The sequence below is a fragment of the Podarcis gaigeae genome, assembly GCF_964106915.1.
Source record: "Podarcis gaigeae genome assembly, chromosome: 12".
NCBI lineage: Eukaryota > Metazoa > Chordata > Lepidosauria > Squamata > Lacertidae > Podarcis > Podarcis gaigeae.
Genome location: NC_139688.1, coordinates 20,359,989 through 20,380,435, shown reverse-complemented (window position 1 = coordinate 20,380,435; position 20,447 = coordinate 20,359,989). Strand labels below are relative to the sequence as shown.

At 42.8% G+C, this 20,447-nt stretch overlaps 1 protein-coding gene and 1 long non-coding RNA gene across 9 annotated transcripts in view; one reads left to right on the top strand and one right to left on the bottom strand.

Annotated features, from left to right (window-relative positions):
* JCAD (junctional cadherin 5 associated) overlaps positions 1-18,965 on the top strand; it is a 68,636-nt gene extending 49,671 nt beyond the window's left edge. For 7 of the 8 annotated variants that reach the window (XM_083704628.1, XM_083704629.1, XM_083704631.1 and 4 more), the window contains 3 exons: positions 5,026-5,383; positions 8,724-12,412; positions 16,833-18,965. In XM_083704628.1, coding sequence (XP_083560754.1) covers positions 5,085-5,383; positions 8,724-12,412; positions 16,833-16,867 — 4,023 coding nt within the window. In that variant the 5' untranslated portion in view covers positions 5,026-5,084 and the 3' untranslated portion in view covers positions 16,868-18,965. The remainder of the gene's footprint in view (positions 1-5,025; positions 5,384-8,723; positions 12,413-16,832) is intronic. The other variant, XM_083704634.1, reaches the window with a different exon arrangement.
* Positions 1-20,447, bottom strand: part of LOC310828145 — a 582,793-nt gene that overhangs the window by 446,827 nt on the left and 115,519 nt on the right. The gene's annotated exons all lie outside the window — the stretch shown is intronic.

Here is a 20,447-nt window from a genome sequence, read left to right as displayed (position 1 = left end):
GTAATTTTTCATACCACAAAAATTAGGGGTTTTGTTTATTTTTGCCCCACTTTTGCTGTTTTATACACTGGGGAAGCATTGTAGAACAATGAATATAGCAGAATGATGTGCACATGGGCCAGTATAAATCCATCATGGTTATGAAGAGATGCTGCAGAAAACACTTGCAAAAAAAATAATAATAATCTCACCATTTGAGGGTGGGGAATCTATGTCAAATGGTATAAAGGGGGCAAATGAGATCAGGAGGACAATATTGTTTCCATGTGCTGCTCCCTGCTTCTGTAAATTGTAGGAAGTTTTAGGGACATCAGATTTATTTCTGTTTGAAGAGAGACATTTTTGTGATAGCTGCTTGTTTTCAAAAATACAGGTTGAGTAGGAGAGCAGGCAAGCAAGCAGACTGATGGTACTAATCTTGAATGCATCATCAGTTCAGTTCTCCAGAAGCAAAGCATAATGTGTATGGTTCCTTTCCGCTAGCTCATATCTCCCTTGCCAGAGAAACATTCCAACTCTTCTAGCCTCCACCCGTATGTATGTGGTGTGCCACAAAAATTACCTCCTGCCATAAATACTTACTCGAGCAATGCTTTCTGGCTAGCAAAAGCGATTGAGCAGAACATCTGCAGCTGGCTCTAGAAAAGTCCACTGACCATTAGCAAACAGTCCACTGTTCAAAAAGATTATCTTCTCTCGTAGCTTTGACACAGTCCAAACAGTCCTTTTGTTTCACCATCATTTGGAGAGCTGCAAACGAGTTGCCTTTCCGTGTCATTTGGGAAGCTATGAACAAGTTTCCTGTTTAACACTTAGGATATCATTTTCTGGAGCACAAAGGACCTGTTGGGCATGTGCAGGACAAGAGTTCTTGTGCCAATACAGAGTTCTGCAAATATTTAAGAGATTGAAGTCTAGCCAGATGGACTTGGGAATCAGATCAGAAATGCATGAGTCTGGGTTGCCTGTTACTTGTTTCATTGTTTCTTATCCTGTGTATTTGTGTGTTTCTCATCTCATGTTCAGGCTTAATTCCACAGCATTTAGAACTACGAAGCTCCGCTGGGGCAGGCTGGGGGAGAAAGACATTTTTGACAGGACTTGTTTTTTCATTTCATGAACTTCCAAAGCCAGCAATACACATCTAAAAGTTCTGATACTGCAATCACCCCCCTGCGGCTTTGGCACTTCAGACCAAAGTAGGAATTCAGCCAGGTATTAGCACACACTCATACTGTCCCTGCTATTGGGTTTGTGAATGTGTGTTGGGTGAGGCAACACCTTCACTGAAGGATCTTTCCCATGTGTCTTCCATGTTTAGAGAATGGCTACATAGCAATATGAGCCACAACCAGCTTGCATCCATGATGCAATTATATTTATTTGTAAATGATGTAGCTAGATTTGGGATCTATATAACCAATGTGGGGGAGTAGAGAGGGAATAAAAGGTTGAATATCTGATACAATGGCCACAGTTTACTTGTAGTGCTCAAACAAACTATGGCTTAGGGAAGGGGGGGGGGAATGTACAGGGACATTGTATAATATTTAGTTTCCATATAGTTGTGCTTTATGGAAAAAGAGACAGAGTGGAGTGGAGAGAGAGAGAGGACAATGAAAGCAAATAACATGCCTGCCAAGCTTAATTACAAAACACATAGCAGATTAGAAGACTCCATGTGATCTTATTGGTTGTAAGTCATTTTGGGTAGCCTTGCACAAGATAAATGACTAACAAATGTAATCATCATAATCATCATCATTGTTGTATTTTTGTTATTTCAGAACCTAACACAAAGAATTACATTTTAAAAATAAAGTTCTTACTTCCTTTTCTGCTGTCTCTGTTTTTCTTGTGTGCAAATGAAAATTAAGAGTTATGCTGACGCAGCCCATTAGCCCATCTATCTCCATATTGTCTGCACTGACTGGCAGCAGCTCTCCAATGGCTCCTTGTGGTGAGCTGCAAAAATGATGGTGATGCTATACAGCACTAATCAGGGTGCTTTGCATAAATTATTCTCACAGTATCCCTATAAAGTGGGTCCCTATGCTGCAGGTGGGGAGGCTGAGAGAGAATGGTTTGCCTAAGGTCATCCACTGAATTAGGGGCAGAAGTGAGATTTCCCTGCTTTACTACATCAGTTCTTAAGTTTAGATTTACAGCTCAAGTTTGGGTCTGTTTGTTCTTCACACTGGGGTGACCTCTTTCCCCTTGGCAATATGAAACCTAAGGTACCATTTCCAACTTCCAAGATGAGAATCCTGCTCCCAAAGAGACTATCTTGGAGTAGTTTGTGTCTTTCAAAGAGTATTTGTTTATCACCCTTCACAGCTAGCTAGCCAGGTTTCTTGAAAATCTGCAGAGTTATCCTGGGATGGTTTTCATCACCTTGCAATTTTGCTGCTAATGATTTACTTCCACTGCCAATTCTTGGGGTCTCTCAAGAGCTTCTTAGATCCTATTTTCTGCCCAGGCAACAGTGTGTCAATGGCCGGAAAATGGACACTGCACACACAACCATTCCTGTTAATTTATACACCACCAGGAAAAGCACATTTCTTCCTTGCACCTGTGACCTGTCAACACTATGCTGTTGTTTTACGGTGCTCAAAGTGGATCTTCCTCTTGAAGGGCGAATTGTTCTAGCAGCCAGCTGTTCGTCCATGTTCTGTGCTTATGAGTTCCTCGCACAGTCCCAGGTGTTTATGCTTGAAAAAACAATTAGGGATGGAGAAATAATTGCAAGTTGCCCTGAACCAACCTCCCCATCTGTTAGAAGACTGCTCCAGAATTGGCAGTTCTTCCTTCTCTTTGCCACCTCCCTTCAAGAATGGGACTCCTTGCCTTTGCAGTGTCTGCCGCAACTGACAATGACTTGCTCCTGTGTGGATTTGGCTGCTTTCAAACTTCGGCTGTGCCTCCGTGGACACTTGGACTAGTTCAGCTTATCCCTCCAGGTCTCTCTAGCTGGTCCTCAGGCCTCTCCTTAGCCACAGCCTCCCTCTCCAGGCTGCCCCCTGGATGGTCCCTGTTTTACAGCCTCCTTGGATGTTTTTGCTTGGCTGGCACATATCCTTGAATTCAAATAACACATCTTCTTTGCCTGGGTGGAGTACAGAGAAGGGAATGTCGAAAGTACCCTAATGTGAAAAGAGTGGAGTTTTCCATTTGTTGCTCCACACACTTTTGTCTGTGGCCCCACCTGTTCTGACAAGTGGCCCCACGAAGGTTGCCCAGAAAGGAATGTGGCCCTTGGAATGAAGATGGCTCCCTGCCTCTGGATTAGATTAGTGCTTCCCAGACTTGGGTCTCCAGCTGTTTTTGGACTACAATTCCCATCACCCCTAGCTAGCAAGACCAGTGATCAGGGAAGATGGGAATTGTAGTCCAAAAGCAGCTGGAGACCCAGGTTTGGGAAACACTGGACTAAATGGTGGGAGTGATCCTTTTCAAAGCAAAGATGGTCATGCCGTTAAACCACAAAAGTTGATTGTGTGTGTTTAAATCCACTGTACAATAAACCTTGTGTGACGAACCTAAGTGTTAGACCAGTCTTTGCCAACCTGGTGCCCTCCAGATGTTATGGACTGCAATTTCCATCAGCTTCAGCCAGCAAAGGCAGTGTAAAACACCTGTGAATTCAGACATGAAGGAGATATTAATCTTTGCAGTTTTGTCTCTCCTCATTCCCCACATACATTTTTTCCTTAAGGATGCATATCTATCACCAAATAGCTGTGATGTCCAGCTTGGTGGACCTTTTTCAACCTTTTTCAGCTGTGGGCTGGTCCACCATCCCTCAGACCAAGTGGTGGGCCGGACTATATTTTTTTTTGGGGGGGGGATGAATGAATTCCTATGCCCCACAAATAACCCAGAGATGCATTTTAAATAAAAGCACACATTCTACTCATGTAAAAACACCAGGCAGACCCCACAAATAACCCAGAGATGCATTTAAATAAAAGCATACATTCTACTCATGTAAAAACACACTGATTCACGGACTGTCCGCAAGCCGGATTGAGAAGGCAATTGGACTGCATCCGGCCCATGGGCCTTAGGTTGCTACCCCTCCTCTAGGCAAAGCTTACCAAGTGTCTGGCATTGCCTCAATGGCAACTTTTTGCAAAGGACGTTTCATTTCCATGTGCAAGAGCTAAGGGATGCCCATGCACACGTAAATCTCCTTTTAGAAAGCAGCTGCAGGGAAAGTAACATTGGAGTTGGCTTTGTGGTCTTTGAATTTCCAAAGTCCTGTCTATCCTTTTTTCTTTTTGTATGGTTGGCTTATACCAGGGCTGAGAAATGCTATGCACCTGGGTGTCTATGAAGTTCAAGTGGGCATCTAGGCATTTGGTAATTTTCTCCCCAGAGCTGCAGAGGATTCAGGAAACAGCACAGCAAAACAAGTGGGTTTTGCAGCCAGAAATGACACATGACTTATACATGGACCTTCAAGTTGGTCATGCTAGCAGAGGCATTTGATGTGGTTGACTCTTGAGTTATTCAAGTGTATCATTGCTGGGCTTTTGCCTTTGAAATGTGCTACCAGCGTTCTTACATTATGCATAAGGAAGAGCTACAAAATGTATTAAATCTCAGCCTTTTATACTAGTCCAAGATGATTCAAGACAACTTTTATCTCTTTGCCATGAAATACCTTTCCAGATGCTCTGGGTTAAAATCCCACCTGTTATAGACTTGGTAGACAAGTAATAAAAATTCAGGGATCACAATTCATTGGCACTCAGCCTCAATTCCCTATGTATTTAACAGTAGCAGCGTACCTTGCATGGAGATTGCAAGAAGTAACCAAATAAAGATGGTAAAGCACACTTTATGTTAACAGAATTCTATAAATCATTATAGATTTAATGGCGATTTAATGAAATCTCTCTGCATGCAGTTAGATCTTTTATATATGTATATATAAATTGGGGCTGGTTGTCTGCTTTGGAGTTGGATCAATATGCCCTTCTATACTCACACAAGTCCTTTGCGTTCTCTTTTTTTTAGCGATGGGCCCAGTTCGAGAGAACTTCCAGGAATACCAAGGCGAATGAAGCCAGTGCAACATGTTCAGCGTAGAGGATCTCCTGATTTCTCATGGATACAAATTGTCTAAAGCCCCTACCAATTCATATGAGAACAGAACTGATGGATTCCAGCAAGAGATCACAGATAGGAGAGTTGGTTATAGAACTGTGAATGGGTTCCCGACAAACACTGGAACCAGTGTTGGCAGCAAGAAGACAGTAGCTAAAAGCTACCTGAATGACAATGAAGCTAGGCATGCCATCCAAGGGAGGCAACTGGGTCCCAGTTACCATAAAGACTTCTCGAGTTTGGCTAATACTCATGCTTCAGAAGGACGGTAAGATCCCCACTTCCCAGGTTTTCCTAGACATGTGCAAATCCAAGCAAAGGTCTCAGTTTAGCTTTCCAACAGCTTTGATTTTGTTAAGAGCAACTATTAATTTGTTCTGCTTGTGACCACCTCCAGCCTTGACAACCAGTGGTTGTTTTTGCTAATAATACCCTCTTTGTGTCTATCCCTTAATCAGAACAGGACAGCGAGAGACTTTGGAAACATCCAAAGCATCTCTAAGTAAGTGAGTTTCTTTCCTTATTATGTGGTCAGTCTGTTGGTGGTTCTAAGTGAGTATCTCAGTAAGATTGTGATGCAGAGGATGTCCAGTCGGAGATTGGATTTTCTTGAGTTGGCTTGTCAAAAGTTTGGAGGACAGGGGAAAATAAGAACTGAGGAATGTAGGATGGTATGAACAACTGTCTTATTCCATTGGTCCATCAAGCTCAGTATCGTCTAAACTGATTGGCAGATGCTCTCCATGGGTTTCAGGCAGAAGACACCCCCATCTTTACCTGTTATGCAGGGGGTTGAATCCTGACATCTTTGTATGCAAAGCAACCAGTGCGGTCAGGCCAGGATTGGTGTTGTATGCTCAGACCATCTTTCTACCATGAGCAACCTGGCCACTGAATTCTGCGCCAGCTGAAGTATCTGAATCATCTTCAGAGGTTCCTCTTTTAAATTAATACTTGATCAATGCCATTAATCAGTTAGTACATTTTGCATAGTGAGCTTTAAAAAAATGTTACAGGAGTATAATGGGTAGATAAGAGAAAGAGAGAAATTGCTTGGGGAACCATATTGATGATGATGATGATGATGATGATGATGATGATGATGATGATGATTATATTTGTGCCCCACCCATCTGACTGGGTTGTCCACTTTGGGTGTCTTTTTCTCAGTACATATTTTACCTCAGTACAGGTAGATTCAACCCAAACTCAGCCTTTATATGTTGTCCCCTTTTAGGGCGCAGATGTTCCTTTTAAATTAGTTTCATACCAGTGAAGTCAGCTGTGTGTCTTCTGTCCAAAGAGGGTGGTCTTTTCTCAGGAGCATTTGCGGAAGGTCTTGTGAAACTAACTCCATCCTGTGGATAGCTTCAGAAAATGGTGCCGCTGCAGTTGCGCTTCCCTGCAGCCGACTGTCCATGCACTTTTGAACTGGGACAAATCGTCCTGGAAGGAGGGGGGGGGATGTTTGTGTTTGGCGGGAGACAAATAGCAACTCCGCTCTGGCAGTCGTCTGCCAGCAACAAAATTTTGAACAAAAGGAAAGGCAGAGTTTATTTTAAGGGACAAATGCTGAAAATACAGGTTGTGCTCAGACAAAAATGGGAACAAGCACTCCGGAACAAATGCTTTCTCTCTCCCCCACCCCACTGTCACTCCTTCTTCTAATGAAGGACTTTAAATCTGTTTCAATCCTGGTTAAGTAATGGAACCCATATCTAGGTTTCAGTGCAGTGTTTTCCATCACTTTTTTCTTTCTTTCTTTTAATGTGGAAAGCAGTTTGTGCAAAATGACCTCGATGCAAAAAGAGTGACAGCTCAAAATAGAGCTTGTTTTCAAGTCTTCCGTCTCCTGTTGTCATTCTGGGGAAAGGCTGCAGTGCGTAGTTAAACTATGGCACTCACTCCCACAGGCAGCGATGGCCACCGACTCAGATGGCTTTTAAAAAAGGATTGGACAAATTGGAGGAGATGGCTATTGATACTAGTCGTGATGGCTGTGCTTCACCTTCATCACTAGAGGCAGTAATGCCTCCGAATACCAGATCATGGAAACCACAGGAGAAGAGAGTGCTCGATTCCTGCTTGTGGGTTTCCCACAGGCATCTGGTTGAAAAGGATGCTGGACTAGATGGTCTTGATCCAACAGGCTCTTCTTTTTTCTTAGCTCACTAGTAGAGCATCTGCCTTGCACACAGAAGGTCCTGAGCACACAGAAGGTCCTGAGGTCTCTAAGGTACTGCTGGACAATTTTTTAATTTATACAAAACCTTAAGATACAGAATGGTCTGAAGGCACATGAGGAACCAGTCAGCAGTTGGACTAGGAGAACACCTGAGAATTCTCTGTGTGCCACCTTGAGTTCAACTGAGGAAAGGCAAAATAACTAATGTAACAAATGCATCTTGTATTAATCATTCCTCTCTTTTTTTGACCTTCTCGCTTCCATGTATAGAGCTCTCCAGTCTTAGAGTATTATTTAGCAGGTCATAAAAACACACTTTCTACACCTTTTGATGGACTGTATTAGAACATCCTCTGACCTTTAATGAAATTGACACAAATGTGATAATTTCAAAATGCTGATGGTGGTCAATTGCACACTTCGTTTAAGTGAGAGATCCTGGCTCTAATCCAAACCATACTAAGCATTCTTGTTCATGGTGTGATTTTATTTATATAGCCTGGACTAATCTTGTACGTTCTTGACATGATCGCGCTCTCATTTCTGGCCCCTGGAAGGATGTCATTTTCTATCCTGAACATTTTGCCCAGATGATTTCATTTAATCTTTCTGATGAAAAATATTTATTATCTCAGTTTGGTCTATGAACAGTTTTGCTTGATAGGATGAATCTATGCACGTAACAAAAGTGATTGAACAGTGCTTAGAATGAGGATTATTGGCAGCCAGATGTGTATGTGTGCATTTCATTTTTTTAAAAAAATAATCTTTTTGGGGGGTGCATTACATTTTCATTTTTGAATATTTCTGTTTTTAAGAGGAAGGGAGTCCTTGGGTTCCCCATCCATGGACAATTCTTCCTCTCACTCACGAACAACCTCCACACATTTGGATTGACAGGAATGGAAGAAAATGATCCTATCTGAGCTATATTCTTACCCTGTCAGTGAAGTTTGATGTTTCTTTTGGCTTATACTCAATGGCAGTTACATGTCTGATCCTCCAGTTTGCAGGAATACTAACATTGCATCTTGATGGGCTATAGAGAGTTGACAGTTTTAGGAATTTGTATGGATTTCTCACTAAGAGACAACTCATAAGTTGCAGACTTCCAATGCAGAAATCACTTCCATGTTAAGAAAGACCATGAAGTTTAGGAAATGTGATTATGCAAAGGAATGTTATGCATGCAGTTTTACAACATGTATGCACTGCAGTAAAAGAAAATGTCTTGTAAGTAAAGAACTCTTTTGTAGTTCCTCATAGAAAGATCATGTGCATCATATCTGTGGGGATGTTGGGATTAGAAACAAGCTCATGATTCTGGGTGGCAGAGATTCTATTTTTAATTATGGAGGAAAAGAAAGCTTGTTTGTTTGTTTTTGTATGGGCCTCTTTAGTAAGATTTCATTTTGTTTTTCAGGTTTTATGACCGACCACAGTTAGCCTGGCCTTCACGTCCCAAGACGGATAAAGATCTTGCCTACTGGAGAAGAAGGGGCCAAGATTTTAGTGTATTGTTGGGTTATACTGACAGAGGAGACTCTGAAATGAAAGGCATGGCAGTGCCCTGTGCCTTGTATGGGCTTGATAAGGAAAGTCAGTGGGAGGTAGGAGGTGGAATGGAGAATGTGAGGAGAACTGGCATGCAGGAGACCTGGAATGCCCCTGGGGACTACAGGTGGCAAAGTCTAAGGACAGAAGGTTGGAACCAACCAACCAACTTTGGAGGACTCATGACAGATGGTGACAGAGAAAGGCTGCTTCAAGAGATGTATTCGGTGAGACGAGGAGGTACTGCCATTGGCTCCCATGCAAAGGGGAAATCACAATCTTTGCCAAGAGTTCTTTCACCAGAGAGCCTGCGGTGTGTTGAAATGCCTTCCTTGGTCAACAGCAAGCATTCGCTCCGTGGAACTAAAGCGACATCTTGCCCCCCAACTGGGTTCGGCTTGGAGACCTCCAAACACCCTGAGCCAGTGGCCCACTTCCATCCCTTGCCCAAGCCTAAGTACGGCAGACCCCTGAAGCCCCCATCATATGAGCTGCATCAGCAAACCAGGGGAAACCTAGAAGCCGGCTCGCTCCAGGATGACCAACGGAAAGATGAAGCCATCTCCTCTTTGACCAAAGCAAACGATCAGATCCAGGATGCTTGCAGCCAAGATGCTGGTCTGGAGCCCCCTTTGTACATACCCCCTCCCTGTTACAAATCTCCAGCTCAGCCAAGTATGAGCCGGCATTTGCCTGGTGAAGTGCCTGACTATGATATGTGCTTTAGTAATGGTATGCAGAGTCCAGTGGAGAGAACGAGAGCCATGCTTGGTTACCATCCCTCTGCTAGTACCTACTGCAAAGGTGAGCAGGTTCCTCGTGACAAGAAAAGCCACCTGAGGCATGGGGAGGGCTACCTGTCTTCCGTCCAGTACATTCCTTTTGATGACCCTAGAATCCGGCATATTAAAGTAGCGCACCAAGACAGTCTTCAGGACGATGAGAAATACGCTGTGGATACAAATAGGACAGGTTCCCATGCCTTCCAAGAGAGCTCTCTGGAACGAGAGTACAACAGTGCCTTTTTTGACTCGCTAAACACTGCTGTGAAATGTGACCAGGTCCCTGGCAGTTCTGCACACGGCAGCAAGTGGCTAGCTGAGTCCAGCGTCGATCAAGACAGTTGTGCCTTGCCTATCCAAAGAGACGGTTATGACGCAGGTAAGGGCTTGGATCACAGATACCCAAAAGGCAGGCTGTCTGTCCAAAGCTCACAGATGGAACCCCCCTGCGAGACAGTCACTAAAGTGAAAACATTTGAACCTGGGACTGAGATTCAGAGCAAGAGGAGTTCAAAGAAAAAAACCAATGAGACAATATTTTGTTTGGTCTCCGTCCCAGTTAAATCTGAACTGAACCTGCCTGATACTGATAGGAACAACAACTTAACCCAGGGAGCTGAGGAGAAGAATGGTTTTGACGATAGCGGGGGTCTACAGGAACAAAGCCTCCTCAGTACCTCTTCCACTGACTTGGAGCTCCAAGCCCTTACAGGAAGCATGGCCAGTAAGAATGAGCTACAAAAACAGGAGTTGTGGTGGAGACCAGAGTTCAAACAAACGAATGACCTCAGACTCCTGCAGCCTGCAAAGCACAAGGAGCTCCAGTACTCTGGCTCATGGCCAGGTGATCAGTACAAAGACCAGCAAACACAGACCAGCTTCACAGAAGAACCCAAAATCTTGTGTCATCGTCTCCAACGCTTAGAACCCAGCGGCTCAAATACAGCGGCAGCTTCACAGTTGTCAAGATGTGGGGTGTCCACTGCAGAAGCGGAACATCTATCTGTGTTACCTGCCGATGACAGAAAATGTAGGCAGGTTACACTCAGTGCAAAAGCTCCAGGGTATCTTGACAAAGCTAGCAATAATGTGTGTTCTCAGACTGCAGTCCTTAGCCCAAAGGCATGCCAGAACCTGCCTTGTGCTTCGTGCACCCCTCTCCCTGGGCAGGAAAGAGAAACTAGTTGTCTCATCAGGGAGGGAGGAAGCTCCCCTTGCAGTAGTAAGGAGCTGTTTGGGCAGTTCCTCTTGAAACCTGTTAGCCGCCGTCCTTGGGATATAATAAGTGAGCTGGAAAGTTTTAACAAGGAGCTTCAAGAGCAGGAAGAGCAGGAAGAACAAAGTGAAGATGGGGTAGAGAATGAGAGTATGGAGAATGAGGACAACCAGGAGTCAGAAAGGGAGAAAGGAGAGAGGACAGATAGCAGTGGGACCTCTAGGACTGATGGGCCAACCCAGGACCATAGACCTGGCATGCAGTCAGAAACTGTTATATCAATCACTCCTATATTTAGACAGGAGAGGGATAAAACCAAACCTGAAAGTTTAAGTGCATCTGAAAGCTCAAGTGCAAGGGTCATATCTTGTGCTAGGTCCCAAAGCTGCTTGCAGGCCAAAGAGGTGGGTGGTTCAGTTAAGGCCACGAATGAATATGTGGTTGCAGAATCAAGGAATCAGGAAGCTGGGAAAAGGACAATAAAACAGGTTGTGAGTCCACACCCAATCGAAAAAGTTCTGCCAAGCAGCTTTGACGATGAGGATCACTACAATCCATTCAACAGCATTAACTTCAGTGAGGAAATACAAGTTAAGAATCACAGAGACAACATCAACTTTGGTAGGCTGACAAAAAATGCAGTGCCGTGGAATAACTTGGCTTTGGACAGAGGTTCTGTAGGGCGATTGTCTTTAACAAATAGGAACCAAGGTCTCTCTGAGCCAGATCTGAGATCTGTGGGGTTTGATGACGGTCAAGGAACTGAACTAGATAGTCATGGGAAACCTATCACCAGTGAGATCCCCCCAAATGAATCGCTTCAGGCAAGAGCAGCTCGGATATTGGGTATAGAGGTAGCTGTGGAGTCCCTCATTCCTGACAACAGCAGTCTTCAGGATGAACACTCTCACTCTGACAATGTCCCCCAGAGCCTTGAATTGCCAGAGGAAAGTGTGTCAGAGGGCAAGGTGGAAGCAAAAGTATCTTCTTACGAAGGAAGACGAAAGTGTGGCTGGACAGAAAGCTCCCTCTTTGTTGGAGACAGAAACATCTCATTGGGGTCTATTGAAGGCCAGCCTTCCGGTCAAGCAGTTTTGATAGCTGAACAATGTTTTGAGCACCATGGAGGTCTTGGTAGACCCAAAGCTTCCTCTCCTGAGTCTGTTGTGCTTCCATTTGCTGAAAGAAATATGGTTCCACCTGGTGTGGAAAAGAGAGCTAGATGCACTTCGAAGGTGATTGAGACCTTGCAAGGCAAACTTGCATCAGCCCCTAGCCGAGCTGCCATGGACCGTTTGGTGAGGATGAAAGAAGTTGACTCGGTCTCTCGTATGAGACGTCTAAGCATAAAAAATGCAGATTCGGTGGAGGATGGAGATGAGGATAAGCAGCTAAAAGGCCCGGAGGAAAGAGGAAGTGACATTTCCTTTGGCCGCAATGAATTGCCCCGCAAACTGTCCCACGGGAGTTCCGTTTCCAAGCGCATCATCTCATTGGCTGAAAATGGGCTCTGGGACAACGTGAGTGAGAAGAAAACTGGAAGGGATTTAGTTTCTTTAGGTAAGAGCAAAATTCCTCCAGGGTTTTTGTGGTCAGCACTTTTGCTGGGTGATGATGGCTATACACTTCCTCTGAAGCCTCCTTGAAAAGAAAGGGCATTTTCCTGTTCCATCTCAAATATAAACTTTGCAGCTGCCATTTAACTGCAAGCAAGTGTATAAGCAGAAAAAGCTGCCAGTCAGTGCCTAGTAAAATCCATGCCTGGCATATCATTTGATATGCACTGTTGGGAAAAATAAGACACTTTTGACACTGCCCAAAAGGAGGGAAGATCTATAGTGAACTTCGAAGATCTGCCAAAAAAAAAAAAAAAGCTGTATATTTTAAGTGAATGGATAACCAGCTACATAGGTACTGCAGAGGAATAATTGCATGTGATCTGAAATATGGGCTGGGTCTCCTCCCTCCCTAAGTGGTCTCCCCACTTCAGAAGACACTTAATCATGTTACAGCGTAACTTCTAAGGTGACTATACATAGCACCTATAATTTTTAAAATGAAAGACTCTCTTTCCTTGGAGGTTTTTAAGCAGACGTTGGATAGCCATCTGTCATGTATGCTTTGAAATTCCTGCATTGCAGGGAGTTGGACTTGATGACCCTTGGAGTCCCTTCCAACTCTACAATTTTATGATTATATTTTACGAAAAAGCCACCAATATCTGTGGTCTTAAGAATTCTCCAAATTGTCAGAACACCCTTCCATTCTGCCACCCTTATCAACAGGCAAGCTGGTTTTTACCCATTTTTCTAAGCGGCCCAAATCTCTTGTTATTAATTTCATTTCTTATATTTCTATGCCGCTTTTCACTCGCACGAGTCATAAAGTGGCTCGCAAACAATAAATAACAAAGACATAATAGAACATCACAATTACAACATAAATCATATAAAATAATGCACAAATCATTAGTAAAACAACCACCTTCTATAAAACATTCTTTAAAAAAAACTTTAAAAATAGGCTAAACAGCACAACCACAAGTAAAGTTCACTTAGTTCATCAAAAGACATGCAAACATAATGGCCATGGCAGCAACTGCTTTCTGAAAGCTCCCAAGAGCTGGAAGGTGAGGCAAGGCAGGTGGAAAAATCCCTTGTCTGGTCAACAGAGACCCATTCCCCTTACAGTTCTTCCTCTGGAAACAGCTCACATGAAGTACATTTTGATTCAACGAAACACTTTATTCCCCCTCTTGAATTTTAGGTAGGGTGTGCAGCTAAAAAGTTAACGAGTCCACTCTGAGAACATGATGCTAGGCTACATGGGCTTTTAGCCTGATCCAGTAAAGTTCTTCCTATTCTGTCCTGTTTCCTCCTCCAAAGCTCTGTATCCTGCACCATTACCAATTTCTGTTAAAATAGTTCACATGGACCGGTTATCTCAGTTTCCCTCATTTCCCTTTTCCATGCTTGGAATCCTGAAGTCAACCTGGCTGTGCCATATGAGAGCACCCCTTTTGCAGTGGCAGGCCTCCAGTCTGGCTGGAATGCCCGGCTACAATCAGTCTGCAGGGCACTCACGGTTGCTTTTCTGTTTGCAGTCGCACCGTGGTTTTCGAACAGCTTAGTTCTTGAACGTTTTGGCTCCTGAATGCCGCAAACGTGGAAGTGACTGTTCTGGTTTGTGAACTATTTTTGGAAGCCAAACATCCAACGGGGTTTCTGCGTCTTCCAATTGGTTGCAGGAGCTTCCTGCAGCCAATTGGAAGCCACGCTTTGGTTTCCAAACATTTTGGAAGTCGAATGGACTTCTGGGACAGATTCTGTTCTACTTCCAAGGTACGACTTTATTAGCTGTCTGCATTTATGTCATAGAATCATAGAATCATAGAGTTGGAAGAGACCACAAGGGCCATCAAGTCCAACCCCCTGCCAAGCAGGAAACACCATCAGAGCACTGCTATACATATGATTGTCAAGCCTCTGCTTAAAGACCTCCAAAGAAGGAGACTCCGCCACACTCCTTGGCAGCAAATTCCACTGTCGAACAGCTCTTACTATCAGGAAGTTCTTCCTAATGTTTAGGTGGAATCTTCTTTCTTATAGTTTGGATCCATTGCTCCGTGTCTGCTTCTCTGGAGCAGCAGAAAACAACCTTTTCCCCTCCTCTATGTGACATCCTTTTATATATTTGAACATGGCTATCATATCACCCCTTAACCTCCCCTTCTCCAGGCTAAACATGCCCAGCTCCCTTAGCCGTACCTCATAAGGCATCGTTTCCAGGCCTTTGACCATTTTGGTTGCCCTCCTCTGGACACGTTCCAGTTTGTCAGTGTCCTCCTTGAACTGTGGTGCCCAGAACTGGACATAGTACTCCAGGTAAGGTCTGACCAGAGCAGAATACAGTGGCACTATTACTTCCCTTGATCTAGATGCTATACTCCTATTGATGCAGCCCAGAATTGCATTGGCTTTTTTAGCTGCCACGTCACACTGTTGGCTCATGTCAAGTTTGTGGTCAACCAAGACTCCTAGATTCTTTTCACATGTCCTGCTCTCATGTGACTGCTGGCATTCTGAATCAGTATGTAGGAAATGCTGGAAATATCAACATCATGGGAGGTAGGCTGTCGACGATGGCATGCCCTCCCCCCCATTTCTAAAACATGATGAATTTGTGAAGTTCCTTTCTTTGTAGTGGTTGGAGCTGAGGACAAAATTATTTCATGGTAGTGAGAAACAGAGAGAAAATATATCTGATCTGCTTATGAAAGCTGCTGCTTGCCCTCTGTCAAAGCTCAATACCCAAATAACAAGTGGATCTGGAAATCTTTACTTAGGTAAATTATTCCTTGTAAGGCTTTCTCTATCTACAAGGATATGGAAGTAATTATCCTCCAAAACTTAAAGTATTCTGTATAGTCTCATTTATCTGTTTACATTTCTTGAGTTACATTTTGATGGCAGGCAGCTGTGTGGATAGGGAGTAGTGAATTCTGATTTGAATGAAACAAACATTAGCTTTCTGTTCATTTTTTTTTTTTTTTAATAAAAAAAACCCATCTCATAGTATTAAAATAGGCAGGTGCATAGATTAAAGCCAAACTAGAAATGGAGGAGAAGCTCATTTCAGTTCTCATTTTAATACAGAAGAACCTAATTCTCAATCCCCCAACAATACATGAACCAAAACACAGTTTTCCTTTTAGATTCACACTGCTCTAAATTTCATAGTTCAGTTTTTCACCCAAGTAATGCTTACAAAAAAATAATAGGGGAAAGTGTAAACAAAATGCATCTTTGGTGAAGAGAAATTGCTTGCAAATGTGTACATTTTTGGCATACAGCGGTATGTGTATCTGATGAATTCTCAGGACATTTAAAAAAACAAAAACCTGAAATTAAGAATGGGAAAATGAGAGATGGAGAAAACCGAAACTGACTGACTGATTCATCCATCCTTAAACCAGGTTCACACAACTGACTCCCTGCTTCATGGAGAATTCTGTGCAACTTTGAAAGCTTCCTATGTTTGTTTATTATTATTATTATTATTATTATTATTATTATTTCTGTGTTTTCCATTTTCCATTTACACATCATTTTGCCTGTGTTATAGCCAATAAGTGATATGCTGTCAACAAAAGCTATCTCTTGAAACAATTTTGAAGCCTTAGGAACCACATGGCAAACATATTCTGTTCTTTCACAAGACCCAGTAAACAGAGCACCACAGCCCATATTTAATAATACCGAGAGCTTATGTGGTCCAGTGGTTGGAGTTTCAAGTCCTACTGTACCATTTAATTCAATGGGTATCCCTGGACAATATGTGGTCTTTGTGACTTAGCCTGTAAAATGTGATGGCCACCATATGGGATTGCTGATAGAACAAGCAATGTAAAAATTGTCTATTTTAAAGGAGGAGGAGCCGTTTTTCTTTTTTTTCTTCCTGTAATCCTGTGTGTGTAACCTGTTTTGTCACCACCTGGGAGGGAATTAGCCTGCAATCTCCATCTTAGGCTCAAGCTGTAAGTGGAGCTCATGGCTCTAACATGCAGCCTAATTTTCCTCCCTTTTTTTGTTTGTTGGTTCTCCTCATCCCACCACCCCTGAACTCAGGTTGAGGGAGCCTTTAGCTCTCCAGATGCTCCTGAACTACAACACTACAACTGCAGTCATAGCTGGCCACGCTTGCTGGGGCTGATGGGAGTTCTAGTTCAGCAACATCTGGAGGACCAAATGTTCCCCATACCTTCCTGAACCTCTGTGACCTCTTTGCCTGCTGAAGAGTCCCGGAGAACTCAAAAGCTTGCCGCATTAGGACCATCTTATCCAACTGCGGTGGGCTTTGGTGTTTTAAATGTGTTGACCATGCGGCATTCCAGTTGAAGCCTGAGGGACCTGCATTAACGGAAAAGGGGGACTATTATAAATTGCTGGTAATAATCATGGCTGTCTTTCCTATTTTACAGATGCCTACGATCCCACCAGAGTTGAAAGGGTGTGATGTGGAAAAGACCCGAGTCTCAGGAGATGTCTGCCTTCCGCAAATGTTTTGCTGGTTTCCAACACAGAGAAATAGCTTTAAGCTTCCTACAAGCAGTGACTTCAGAGTGTACTGACAAAGCCCTCGTCTCTGCCAGTGGGGGAAATAAGTAGTTCATATCCCACAGCTTTACGGAGCTTGCATGAAAGTGAGTGAGTGAGAGAGAGAGAGAGTGATCAAAAACCTCTCACTTTGAAACCATCTGTTTTTTGTAGCATTAGGCCTTAATGCCTCTACTTGGCATGGGTTGGTCATTTTTAAAACTCTGCTGAGCCCTGTTCAGGCAGGATGGTAAACAGGATGAAGATGGGAGGGGTGTGAGGGGAAGCTGGCTTTTGCTCTGTGTAAAATGTAAACAGGGGAGATTAGCAAAATGATTTTTGAAAGAATGTGAATTTTCTGAGCTTAAACCTCCGAACCTCTGCACCCTCAGCTTTGTTTAACTTTGGTCTTCGTAAAGCAGGCAGCCGGCGAGAGACCGCATTTCCAGCTGAGGGCGGTGAGGGCCGAAGGGGATGAAGACTGATTGACTGGCTGGGAAATCAGCTTGGACTTCTACCATTTGAAGGGGCTTTGCTTTTTAAGTTCCTTACCTGGCATCTGCAAACAAACAAACACAAAAAATGCCCCCTCCCCTCTCTCACACAAATCTAAAACAAAACAAAGTCACGGCATTGTTTTACATGTAATTGCAACCTGTGCAGCCTCTGCCCCCAATTTACTGTTTCAAACCAACACTATAACCCCCACCCTGGCTACTGTTTTGCACTCACTATTATGAAGTTTGTTCTATTTTTTCTCTCTCCCGTGGTTATGTTTGTAGATTGGACTAGAAACTATTTGTATGACCCAATTGCTGGTTTGAAAGAGCAGCTCCTTGTAACAAGGCAACTTTTTAACAGAATGTGATCTCTATTTTTCTACAGTATTAAGCAATTTGCTAACCGTTGGCGAGCAAGTTAAGATATGGGGTGTCTGCCCCCCCCTTAAGCTGACAGGCTGTTCAGAGGAGCTAGCAAAGAAGCATTTGCTTTTTATATCTAGTGCACATTCCACACCATCCTGTTCACAGCTGCAACTCTCTCTGTTGTAAAAAAAGAAGAGGTATGTGTGTATGTGCATATATGTATATATATCTCCTATAAAGCAAATGTGTATGTTTTTAGAAAGGCCAAAGTTTTTATTTTCTTATTGGTTAGATCACTGGTTCTAAGGACCCAACAGTGGCACCAATGTTGCAGACTTGAAGAAGTGCACATTTATGAACGGAATGAGTCAGAGTCTGTTGTGTCTTCCTTCGTTGTTGGGCGGGGGGTCCTGTCTCATCCTTTAACTTCAGGATATGGAGGATGCTGCTTCACACCTGTCTTCAAGTTGCCCGTGGCACATAGGAAGTCACACAAGAAGATGCAACTTTACCCATTTGGGCTTTGGCTGGTACTGAGGTGCTGCAAAGGGGTTAAGGGAGCACCAGCCTGTGTGTCCGGGGTCAAGTCCATGCTGGGGCTCTTAGACCAGATCTTATAAGCAACTCATAGCACTGGGCTGTCACACTCTATGCATCTGGATTTTTATATTTCCCACTCATTTTGTGTTTTTTTAAAAATGATAGTTCTTGTGGCCACACATAGACCTATTGTTGCCAATCTTTAAAACATTCCTTTCTCAAAATATTATTCCAAGTGTATTTTAAGAGAACCTTGTACATTCCCCTGGGATTACAGCTGATTTAACCTGTACAACATGTATTTATATATAGATATACTTTTAAATACGACCTTATCTGTTTTTGTTTGCTAACACACCTCTCAGTTTCCCCCCTCTTTCTGTTTGTATTGGGCGTTTTATATGCTTTTGCCCCTCCCAACCTCCTAAAGCCATGTTATCTGTTAAGCATTTCAAATTCCTAGTATCTTATTTTTGGGAGAACGGTCCTATTTGACCAAATATACAAATAACCCACCTCTTGTGCTTTGGCAATCACAATTGCTTATCTGTAATGCCTGATTCTATTACATAGAATCTTTATTAAATATTTAAAGTTTGTTATACATCTAAACAAGATGGTTGTACGGTTTCCTTTATTGGAACATGTGGATTTTTCTTTCTTCTACAGTTTTGGGTGGCCTGCAGCTCTTCACCCTTTGGGTCCTTCAAAAACTTCGACATAATAGTTCCTTAGCAAAAGAGAACAATCTGTTCAGCAGCAGCAAGTTAGTGGTTCCTGAAACAAATGGATAAATATTGTCAGGTAGCCAATTTAATTTACATATTTCATATTCTTTAGAAGCTGCTCTTCGTTGTAAAATATTGTGCAAGAATGGTTTGCAAAATAAGTAATAAAAGCTCAGCAACAACATCTTTTTTAAAAAATGCAATAGAATTTTCCACATATCTATTCAGAAATAAGTCAATGGGACTTACTCACAGGTAAGTGCATATAGGAGTCCAGCCTCTGTAAAAAAAGCAGCTGCAGTGGACAGTATAAACTTATAGAACAGTAAAACGAGGCACAGGAAGACAGGGAACCTGTCAGATCTTGCCAGGAAGAACAGTCCACAACTGTGACACTAATACTGGAGAGTCCCCCAGCTGTATTTCCCATGGTGGTGGAACAGAGCTGCTAAAGCCAGTTATATGCCTCAGTTTAGGTTTATATGGGTGAAAGCAGTCCTTATGGAAAATTAAGGTCATTCAAAAGTGCATACATCATGACTTGAAACGTGATGCAGCCCAAATCTGAGACACCATCTTCTGGGTCTGAAATCCCATGCTAGTCATGTCACCTGCATGAGATTGTGGACTTGAAAAAACCACTTTTTCGGGCATGGTACAATATTGCAGACCCAAATTAAACACTCTTTCAGGGCAAAAACTCAGCCTGATATTGTGTGAGAGCAAGGTACCCCAAATGGTTGCCGTGCTCACATGGGGGGGGATGAGATGTCCCATTTTTTCTGGTGCAGTTGGGTATGATATATATTTAATCATTTTGGCAACAGATACAGTGGTACCTCGGGTTAAGTACTTAATTTGTTCCGGAGGTCCATTCTTTTTTTAAAAAAATAATATATATATTTATTGGCAATTTCACAAATTTTATAAAACATAAAAATCACAAAAAACACAAAAAACAAAAACAAAAAATACATACAAAACAGCAAACAAAACAAAACAAAACACCCACATGTATAACTTCATTCCCTTATGAACATAAAACTTACTTTCCCGACCTCCTCATACCTCTCCTTACTGTATTCCATTCTCTAATTAAGTCTCTTCAACAAATCCTTCCCTTAGTTTCTATTAGATTTTTAAGCTTACTTTTCATATTCATATAAAGATTACCGCTAGCGACCCCTTAATTTCAAAATCAACATCGTCTTAACATTCAACAATTTTACAATATTTCTTAAGATAGTCTTTAAATTTTTTTCAATCTTCTTCCACCTTCTCTTTCCCCTGGTCTCGGATTCTGCCGGTCATCTCTGCCAGTCCCATATAGTCTATAACTTTCATCTGCCATTCTTCCACGGTGGGT